The following is an 11,522-nucleotide window of genomic DNA, read 5'->3' as shown; positions in this document are numbered from 1 at the left end:
TTTTAACACGACCTTGACTTCCTCTTGCCATTTCCCTTTTCAGAAAACTCATGGTGCCATCTTATGGACTGCTACATATTTTAGCGCCAGTCAGGTTTGTGATATAAGCCATTGGAGGCCCAAGAGTCAAACATGACTGTAGACTTTAGTCAAAGTTTGAATTGGAAGAAGACTTTGGACTGGATCACACTGACATGTCCAACAAAAAAAGCTGAAAATAGCAAAAAATTTAGCAGTGATGTACTGAAAAGTACACATTTAAGTCATGAAGGTATAAAACACCAAATCAAACCGTAATCAGCAGAAGGTGATGACGTTCAAAACACAGCTGGGGATGGTTTCTCAACAACGTCCTGGGGATCCATAAAATTACAGAGAAAGAACAGGAGCTTTGAGGATGGATTTGGACTGTAGTTAATGTAAACAGGTTGCTACACTGACTCAGGACTACAGTTTGCATCTGATCACCATCACTGCACATGTCAACATCGTATATCTGTAATAAATGTATATTCGGTGCAACCCAAATGAAGATGGGTTCTCTCTTGAGTCTGGTTCCTCTCAAGGTTTCTTCCTTATGCGATCTCAGGGAGTGTTTCCTTGCTACAGTCGCCACCGGCTCACTCATCAGAGACAAACTTACGCTTATAAAGAACATCTTATTAATTTTTATCACCACATTATCTGTGTAAAGCTGCTTTGAGACATTGTTCATTGTTAAAAGCACTATACAAATTAAAAATGAATTGAATTGAATTGAATTTTGACAGTAAAATAAACTTTACCTTGTCGCTTCTGGACAAGTAGTTAAGAAGCTACATTTTTCAAAGTTACAGCATTTCGCTAGTAGTTTAAAGGTTAACGGAAATATAAGTCGACCAGAAGATAATAAATAATACAATAATAGTAATAAAATAGTGAAACTCAAGTCAAGTTTTATATGCAAACTGCTGAAAGAATCTGCATCGACACATAAGAATGAGTGCTTCCCAAAGTTTTTTGCTTTTTCAGGAGGTTGTGATTTTCACTTGCATTATGGTTCAGAAAATTATCTCTCAACATCCCATTACATTTTTAATTCATCAAACCTGGGAACCTTTAAATACACCCCTGAGGTTACCCACAATGTATTTGGGGAATATATCTCTTAAGTTTACAGAACCTTTCGGAAACATTGTGGTGGTTCTAAGAACACAGTGGTTCTAAGAACATTCTTTTCAGGTTTCTAAAACTTTTTAAATACAACAATTAAAAACAATTTTTTACAAAGTGTGTAAAATGTGAATAATAAAAAAAAAGGCTTACCAATTTTGTGGTACGCTTTGCTTTTTTTTAAAACAAAAACACAAAACAAAACAAAAAAAAAACAATAAAGCAAACGATTATAAATCCTTATTTAACCTTAAAGTAGAAAACAATTTCAGTTTCATAGAAAATGTAAAACTCTAAAAAGTGTTTATAGACAATTCCCTTGTTAACCCTTAAATCTTTTGGACCTGTCAGGAACGTTAATGTGGACAACGTTCCCTTAACATTATGGTAACCCTTTTAGAAAATGTCCATAGTTTTTTTTAAGCTGATCTCTTGAGGATTTCGAGGTAAACCACGGAGAACGTTCTCTCTGGACCCCAGAAATGTTCATTAAACGTTTTGTGAAACTTGAAACAATCTGTGATAATTGTTCGTCCAGTAGAGGGTGCAATTGATTATTTTTTTGTCGCAGTATCGCTTCACAGTAAAACACTCGTGTAGTTACAATATATGACCAGCAGGGTCGCCGTTCTCGTTTCACTTCCAGTCAACGTTGGTCATAAGAAAACACTGCGCAGTCGCGTGCGAGTGGGACGACGGACAACTGGATTATAGCCCGTTAATCTTTAGGGAAGAGACTCGGAGACTCTTTCGGTTTGTTTCGATCTCCGCCGGCGGCCGCCTGGGCGAACATGGAGGCGGTGTCCGGCGCGGCGGCGCCGAGAGTGGTGGGCGCGAGCCGCGGCGTGGAGCGCGCGCTGGAAGAGGCGGTAGGCTCGGGCTCGCTCAACCTCAGCGCGAGGAAGCTGAAGGAATTCCCGAGCGCGGCCACGCACTACGACCTCAGCGACACGGTGCACGCAGGTAACCAGCAAGATATTTCGGCAAGCTCTGGGTGGGGCTGGAGGGGGGTGTGTGTGTGTGTGTGTGTGTGTGTGTGTGTGTGTGTGTGTGTGTGTGTGTGTGTGTGTGTGTGTGTGTGTGTGTTGCTTTTTTAACGCAGTATGTGAATTAAAAACATCAACAACGAACCAGAGTGCAGTGTAACCAGAGTGGAATGAGCTGCTAAATAAACTGCCACAGTGATAAGTGTTACTGAGTTGCAGAAACTGTTACAATGTTAAATGTCCTGCTGCGTTTTTGTAAACACTCCAACATGAAAGGGTAAAATACAGCACTCTTCTGTACATGCTGAGACGTGTTGCAGGTGTTACACCACAACAATCTCCCAAAAATATAAGGGCAGGAATTCATCAGTGTGTGTTTGTTTATTTCTATAAACTCATTACCATTTTGCAAGAGTATTATAATGTTCAAAACGTGATATGACACATCAATCAAAAATACTGCAATTACAGCTCAGCAGGATTACTTAAAAAAAAAAATACATTATGGAAATGTTTATACAATGACACTGTTTTTTTCTTTTCTTTGAACAGTGACAGATTTCATTGTGCAGTAATGGTAATAAACCATCAGACATGTTGAGCTTTTAGGAGCACATTATGATCAAACTGCTGGAAAAAAATCCCCAGTAAAATCCCTCACGGAAATGCTAATGGTTTCCAATACAAACATGCCAGTTACCAATATTTTAGATTAAATTAGATTCAACTTTATTGTCATTACACATGTACAAGTACAAGGCACCGAAATGCAGTTTAGGTCTAACCAGAAGTGCAATAGCAGCAAGTGCAGGATAAACAGTGTTTAAATAAGTTACATAAATGAAATACTAAATAATAAAGTCAGAATACCCTAAGTGATAAGAAATGTACGTTAGCCACATGTGCAAAGCCACATGTCCTATTCATCATGTTTATGTTTGCTTGACAGGACCATACAAATGTGTATATTTTGTATTAGAGCAGTTAAAATGTTATGCTTTAAATACAATTCTCTTATACTGACCACTGGATGTTTAACGTGGCTCTCCACAAAGATGCAGAGGCTATAAGAAGATCAGTATCACCCTGAAACTGAATTACAGTACAGTGGCCAGGGTCATACAGAGGTTTTCCAAGAAGGGTTCCACTCGCAAGGGTCTGTCGAAGAAGTTGAGTCTTCGTGCTGTGTGTCTGGTGCAGAAGCTGCTTCCAAAAACAGACGCATGAGCAGTGCTTTAGAGGTTGCAGAAGCAAAAGGTCTGCTTGTCAGTGCTCAGACCATATGCAGCACAATGCAACAAGTCAGTTTGTATGGCTGTTGCCCCAGAAGGAAGCCTTTTCTGAAGTTGGCTCACAAGAAAGCCTGCAAACAGTTTGCTGAAGAAAACCTGTCCAAGAGTCTGAATTACTGGAACCATGTTCTGTGAACCAGACCTGAACCCTATTAAGCATCTGTGGGGCATCTTCGAGTGGAAGCTTGAGAAGCGTCATGTGTTTAACATCCAGCAGCTCCGTGATGTCATTATGGAGGAGTGGAAGAGGATCCCCGCAACAACCTGTGCAGCTCTGGTGAATTCCATGTCCAGGAGGATTAAGGCAGTGCTACATAACAATGAGGCTTACACTAAATAATGACACTTTGAATGCACTTTTGACATGTTCACTTACACAGGGTGTACTCACTTTTGTTGCGATGTGTTTAGACAATAATGGCTGTATGTTGAATTATTTTTAGAGGGCAGTACATCTGTGAGGGGTGTACTTCCTTTTGTGAGAATAATTTTTCCAAAATGCATTCTCTTTTTTGACAAATCTCATTCTCAACTATTCATTCTGAAACTATTCCCAAATCAAATGCCTCATCTTGAACAATACTACATCACCACATGTACCTGTCTGTCCTGGATGTTACTTAGCGGGCTTATAGAACCATGTAACATCACGGTTTCTTGTCACTTTGAAAAATCTGTTTTAGACATTACACACTGAACTTTACAGAATAAAAAAAAACAAATAACATAAAAAAATGTCCAGCCGACGTTAAGTTTATGTTCGACTAAAATACTCCAAATAAAACTGTCACATTTCCTAAGGTTAATTTGGATTGGTTGTGAAGTATAGCGGCAGGATTGGGATCTTATTGCGGTATCATATGAGACGGGATTTCCAGACGCTTTCATAATGTTAGCTTTCAGTTTCGGTGGTTTCATTGTTTTACAGGTTTTATACATAAAACCTAAGACATGTTGTTTTCTGTTCTCTTCGTCTAAAAATAATATTTTAACCTAATGTAAAACATTTCAAGACTTACACATGCTGTTTTCACAGTACATGGCAACTATTTTGCTGGTTGTTGGTTGACATAATACCAGTGCCTTGTCCAGGGGAAGGCAAGGGATTGAAAGAAACAACGCCTAATTAATAAAGTACTAATTAACATACTTGTTACTATATTGGCCACTTAACAACTCTATAGTACATAATACTACAGGGAACTATTACAGTAAATATAAAGTAGATTTTAATATGAACAATGCCAAGCGGGTACAATTTGTGCAATGAATGTGATGGAGATAAACTTCAGGCTCACTTATTTTTAAATTGGTGTGGTAAATTGCTACCTGTGCTCACATTCTCATTGAAATTTCACTGCATCTTTATTGTATGTTCTTTATATAATAGTCACTTTATCTGACACACCATTCATAATTACAAATAATGTTACAGCAACTGGTGACTGCCATGGTTATTAGATGAATGTTATCCTCAATGAATGCTAGTTCTGAGTAAACATGTACAATTAGTACTCTAGACTGTATTGAATACAATTTATTTGCAAAGTGCTATAACAATGGACATTGTCTCATAGCACCTTTGCAGAAATAACTCATTTACAAATATAAATGTCTAAATTAGTCCATTTAAATTTATTCCTGAAGAGAAACATGCATTATTGTATTATTAAGGATTATGGAAAGTCTATTAAGGACTATGGAAAGTCTAGTAGACCGCCTAACTCGAAGAGTGGGCCTAAAGGTAACAAAAACACAAGGCATCTCTGGGATATAAGATTGCCCCCAACAAGGATTCCTCCAGATCTGATTCTTTACCAAAAATCTAGTTGTTTGAGTTTTGAACACTATTTGAAAGGCTGTTCCATAAATGTTGGGCTTTGTAAGAGAAAGTGCTGGCACCTCCCATAGTCATTAGGTACTCTATAAGTAGGTAATAGTAATTTATAATCGATGCAAGATGGAAGTCAACCTAGAGTGGATAAGACCTGGTGACACGGTCATATTTTATGGTCCTGGAAAAGGCACTTGCTATCGCATTCTGGACTAAGAGAGCTTTATTTATGCACCTACTAGAATATCAAGACAGTGAGGCATTACAACACTCCAACATGTATGCAACAGAAACATGAACTAGAACTAAGAGGAATGACACTTATTTAAGCAATATTTCTAAGATGAAAATATACTAGAGCTATCATTATCTTCGGGACATCAAAGCAAACACTGAAGTCAATAAGCAACAAGGTCTTGCACATGTTAAGACAGAAAGACCATCCAGAAATGCGAATTTCACTAATTTAATCTTTGCAGAACAGTAACTTTACCACAGTAAGTGTGAAGAACTTACCATTTTCAAACTGATAATGATCAATCAGATAAGATCTGAGCCAGTAGAGGCTATTCCCTTGACTCTAACAACATTTCCTCATCTAGCAAGAATGATGATATGATCAGTGTCGTCAGAAGCTGCTTTAAGGTCATGCAACATGACCAACGAGACACAGGAGACACACAGAGGCCAGTAGCAGGTCATTTTTACTATTTTAACCAGTACTGTTTCTGTGTCTCTGATGAGGCCCAAATCCTGTAATTCCTATGTAAGTATGACCATAATTGCAGTGTTCCAATCTTTTTTAGGAGCTTGGAGATAAAGGGAAGGTTTGATGTTGGCCTATAGTTGGGCCGCTGACAGGGGTCAGGCTCAGGTTTCATAACTGCTTACTAGAACGATCTATGTACCTAACCAATGCTAAGGAAACTATTTATTATTTTTAAAACAGGTTTGATTGCTTCAGAAATTGTTTGAATAAACATGCAGGTGAACGATCAAGTACTCAAGTTTTTCATGCGTAAATAAGGTAAATTCATTTGCTCTCTTACCTTTACGCCATTTATCAGACGCCCTTGTCTGGAACGTTGTACATAAGTGCTTTGAGTCTCTATCAACGCTAGATTACAACTTAATATAAATAAGCCTACAACTCTGTTGAGAGTTTTTTTTAATAAAGCTAAATTGGAAAGTGTTAGTTTAACTGTTTTAGGAATAGGTAGGTCTTTACCCATCACTTAGACAGGGACTCCGCTGTTCGGACATCTAGGGGAAGATCATTCCACCATCTCAGTACCAGAACAGAGAAGCACCTTCAGGTATACTTACCTCTTACACTGAGAGAAGGTGGTACCAATCGAGCAGTGCTGGAGAATCTCAGACAGTGTGGTGCAGTGCAAGGTGTGATGAGGTCTCAGAGGTAAGAGGGTGCTGGTCCATTTTTGGCCTTGTAGGCAAGCATCAGTGTTTTGAATCTTTAGATCAACTACCGGAAGTCATTGGAGGGAGCACAGTGGTGGGGTGGGAGAATTTGGGCTGGTTGAACACAAGTCACGCAGCTGCGTTTTGGATCATTTGCAGTGGACGAATAGCGTTCAGACCTGCCAGCAGAGAGTTGCAGTAGTCCAGTCTTGGAATGACAAGAGACTGAACAAGCACCTTGGTAGCCTTTGTGGCAGAGGTTGAACAAGCACCTGGGCAGCTTCTTGAATATAAGCAAAACTTTGTAAATGCTAAAACTGTTATAGCTATATTGTTGTATACTGTGTTGTTTATTAAATTGTCAGGCTTTAAATTAATAGGCTGGATTTTTTTTACCTAATATTGTCTATTTTGTCACGGATATCTTCTATGAAGGTAAAAAGATACATGTTGTTCTAGCAGCACTAAGAGCTTTTCTCTAAAACTCTTTGAATGCTATATGAAATACTATCAGTTTAGTTCGTTGCAATTTACGTTCTAATTTCCGAGTGGCTTGTGTTAAAGTGCTTGTATGATCATTATATCAAGGTGCAAGTTATTATCTTTCTAGTTATATTTTAATGGAAGCTACATTATTATTAAAGAGTGTAGCTGAATTTTGATTCCAGACATTTAGTAGCCCCACTGAGCTCAATGGGACTAGATAGTAATTATTGATATGACTTGTTATAGTAGCTGATGATGTAATGTTTAACATGGTAACATGGAAGGGTACATGTTAACACTATGCCTGAGGCATGTATTTAAATGAATGACATAATGATCTAAAATAACTTCTGTAACTATGACTAAGTTTTCATTATTTTATCCAAATTAAATCAAGTATGTCCACCACTACTGCACTTTTTAAATTTTAAATGATTTTCTATTACAATTTATATTACTTTACTGAATCTTGACTGGAGATAACTGCTGTTGTAGAGTCTTCTTGATTCTCAAAATAAATATTTAAATCACTGACCGTTATTGTTTTGGGTAAAGAAGTACATATGATTGCAAATTTTGCAATGAAATTAGAATAAGGCCCTGGGGGTCTATATAAAATAGTTAATGGAATTTACTTGTTTTTGGAAGCTACATAGGTTATGTTGTTCAAAGAACTTTGAACGTGTCACATTTATGTTAAATCTGTTGTGTGACATTATTATTATTATTATTATTATTATTATTATTATTATTATTATTATTATTATTATTATTATTATTATTATTATTATTTATTATTATAAATAACTGTAGGTCCCCTGGTGGTCTAGTGGTTAAGATGCAGCGCTCCCACCGCTGCGACCCGGGTTCGATTCCCGGTCAGGGAACCATCCCCAGCCACTCTCAGTGCCGGTCCCAAGCCCGGATAAATTGGGGAGGGTTGCGTTAGGAAGGGCATCCAGCGTAAAACATGTGCCAAATCAAACGTGCGGAGGATCCGCTGTGGCGACCCCTAACGGGAGAAGCCGAAAAGAAAGTTATTATTATAAATAACTGTGACACAGGCTCCTCTGCCAGTTAGATGGGAATGGTGTATATAACTATCAGTAGGATTAGCATAATTTAATGCTAAATACTCATTTGGTTTAATGCATGTTTTTGTTAGACACAGTACATTAAGCGCCAGATTTGCAATAATTTCATTTATAGTCAGCACTTTTGACATTAGCGATCTAATATTCAATAGTCCCATCTTTAGATAAAAGGTGCTTTCAGTCTTATATAATTTAATGTTAATTAAGTTATTAAAACAAGCTTTTTGAGAATGTATACATTTTAGCTTTACTCAGGAGCTTTGCTCAGTCTCAATATTGTGAACCCTGAGTGACAGCCGGTTGGGCTAACCTGCTTGTCTGCTCCCTGGCCTTGGCTCTGGATTTGTCACCAGTTAACTAGTCCTGTTCTGAAACTATATACTATACTGCGTGTAAAAGCAGCACCATCGGAAAGAAGGGATGGATATAATTTTGCTCTCATAGACTAGCCTATCCCTCAAATTATTAATAAACCCCACATATAGCAGTTCAGCAACCATAACCTGATATGAGCTAAATCGCCACACCACACTGAGATAGGTCCAGATAGTATTTTATTAGACATTGCCTTCACTTATTTGCACACCAGTCTAAAGTCACTCTTAGAATATTCTGACTAGGGCTGGGCGATAAATCGATTTTATCGATTAACTCGAATGTGTAGTTTACATCGGTCTGTTTTAATAAAAATCGGTTTTCTCTTTAATGTCCGCCGAAGCTCCCCTCTGGGCTCCCATAGTTTCGAACGAACTCAGCATCCGCCCCCCTCCCCCGCGCGTTTGCCACAGAGATACACAAACAACATGGCAGCGAGCAGAGAAGAACTCGTTCCCAAGAAAAGTTAAGCAGCCGCACTTTGTTTAGTGTTGCGCGTCCAATCGTACACTTACGGTACGGGTGGTGGAAGCGACCAAAATACATGTAAAGACGCTTCAGAACGGCGTTTTCGTTAAGAAACAGGAAAATCCGAGCATTTAAATCACCATATTCAAACAGTCATTTTACTGTGGAGTTTTGGAGAAAAGTAAAGGCAAAATCACTTAAAACCTCAGGTGCATTTTCAATCATGTTCCACATTTAAACACTCATAAAACCTTTTTCTTTGTAGGTTTGCTCATTTTATGTTATGTTACGTTCTATTTTCACAATTTACAAAGGCAGGGCCTGCATCTTGTATTTTTGGCTTGTTGTTTCTGATTGCACTTTAACCCAAAGTGGGTTATAATCCCAGAAGGGTAAATAAACTTTATTTAATAAAGTTAAAACTTTTTTTGGAAAATTTTTTTGTCATATGCAGATTGATTTTAAGCAGGGGGGGAAAAATCGATTTAAATCGCAAATAGGATTTTTTGTGAAAAAATCGGGGATTTTTTTTTAGGCCATATCGCCCAGCCCTAATTCTGACCATTGAAGGTATATATCATTAGCGCAGAACAAAACTATCTTGGAGAACCTACCTTTGCCTAGAAATATAAAATTACCTGCTTTGTCTGGTGCCCTTACTCCTGTATACATTTAACCCGTGCTGCTGGTGCCCCCAAAGGCCTAGCTAATCTTACATGCCTTAGATCAGGGTGATATGACATAAATATTTACATATGAATATTATAGATTTTACCCAAAACAAGTCTAGCTTAGTTTGCAACCATGTCCCTTCCAACTCAACCAAAATGATCACTTGTCCACAGCAATTAGCCATATGTAAGTACAAAGCTGAGGTCTTGATATGATGCACAGTGAGATGTGTGAGGTCATTTCGCCTTCAGCATTTAAATGCTTGGCCAATTTAATCAAACACGACTTTGCTTCATTAGGAACATATCAGCACTTGCTCAGAGGATCATCATTTCTCTAATCCAAACCTAAGGTTTTTTTTGTTTTGTTTTTTTTCTGTTTTGTTTTTTTGTTCTGTTGTGTTTTTATAAGCAAAAATATTTTGAAGAGAAGCAATACAATTTCATCAAGTAAACACACTGTAAAACAAATACACCCACAGTGACACTCCATGATAAAGTGTCAGAGGGCAAAGTGTGAAACCCTGAAGCATTCCTCCCTTTCCTGTATCTCTCTCGCACAAAAAACACACATGCACACACAATTTTCATAAGATATATAAGGGGATCTTGCAGTTTCACTTAAATAGAGACAATCATTCAAAGGTCAGAATTACTGAGATCACATTTTCCCCATTCTGATGATTGATATGAACTATAGACAAATCTTCTGGTCGATATTTTCTTTCTTCTTTTTAATGCTTTTCACTTGCCACATGATTAGTTGATTGGATAATTGCATAAAGGTGTTCCTAATAAGGGCTAAAAAATCATTTGAGATATAACATTTACCATGGGTTTGAATTTTTCCGGATGGTATGAGTGTGTGATTGCCAGACAGCAGCCACTCTGTATAGTTCTTGTGCAGATTATCTTTGAATGGCTTGTTAACCACCACATCCAACACCTGCAGCTGACTTGTTATCCCCCTGGTATGATGACGAGGTCGGCGTTTATTGCATGGCGTTGTTTTTGGCCACCGAAGTCACATTTCCACGGGAAGCATCCAAAAATAGCATGTTCCTCTTATTTCTGAGTGTCCCACTTTGTCTGCCCCGCACCACTTTAAGCCAGTCCACCACAAGCTCAGTCTCCATCCTTTTTTCTGCATACAAAACGATAATTCTAGAAGGTATTGGCTGTCTTGTGCTTTAAAATCACATAAGTTTGGTCCCATCAGCGAAACACGCTAGCAATATGGTCACTCTGCTCTTCTCATTTTCAGTATATTTCACAATGACTGAATTCTCGCCTTTTTTATGTACAGTGATAGATGTTGGCATGTCAAAAAACACAGGCGTTTGAGCTGCATCACCCATCTGATCCAGGGGATAAATGAGTGTTTTTTTTTCTTAGACCGATCACATAGCTCTGAAAAGACATCAGTTTCTCTGTGCAGCCGGAGGGCAAGCGCTGGGCTAATCCATTGCGCCGAATCGTTCTTCTGCACCATCTAAGGCTGGCTTTGATTTCGGTGAGGGGTATGCCCAGCTCTTTCACGATTTTCAGTGCCTTCAGTTGGATGACGGCTCTAGTTATTGGTAGCCCCTCACTTCTTTTTTCGACGATGTATTGACACACTTGCTGTTCAATTTCTTTGAAGCGGCTGCTTTTAGGACTGGGGTAGGATTTTCATAGACTCTTTTTGGGCTCGCCATCTCATGACATTGCATTCCGACACACCGAATTTCTTGCCTGACTGACAG

At 38.4% G+C, this 11,522-nt stretch overlaps 1 protein-coding gene across 8 annotated transcripts in view; it reads left to right on the top strand.

Moving 5' to 3' along the window:
- Positions 1–1,764: 1,764 nt before the first annotated feature.
- Positions 1,765–11,522, top strand: part of lrch1 (leucine-rich repeats and calponin homology (CH) domain containing 1) — a 64,341-nt gene continuing 54,583 nt past the window's right edge. For 2 of the 8 annotated variants that reach the window (XM_083537737.1, XM_083537736.1), the window contains exon 1: positions 1,779–2,115. In XM_083537737.1, the coding sequence (XP_083393863.1) occupies positions 1,944–2,115 (172 nt within the window). In that variant the 5' untranslated portion in view covers positions 1,779–1,943. Of the gene's footprint in view, positions 2,116–11,522 lie in introns of all 8 variants that reach the window. The other 6 variants (XM_083537739.1, XM_083537738.1, XM_083537734.1 and 3 more) reach the window with 5 other exon arrangements.

This window comes from Silurus aristotelis, assembly GCF_946808225.1.
Source record: "Silurus aristotelis genome assembly, chromosome: 3".
NCBI classification, from domain to species: domain Eukaryota; kingdom Metazoa; phylum Chordata; class Actinopteri; order Siluriformes; family Siluridae; genus Silurus; species Silurus aristotelis.
The sequence above is the reverse complement of the archived record's forward strand: the minus strand, read 5'-3'. Positions and strand labels throughout refer to the sequence as shown.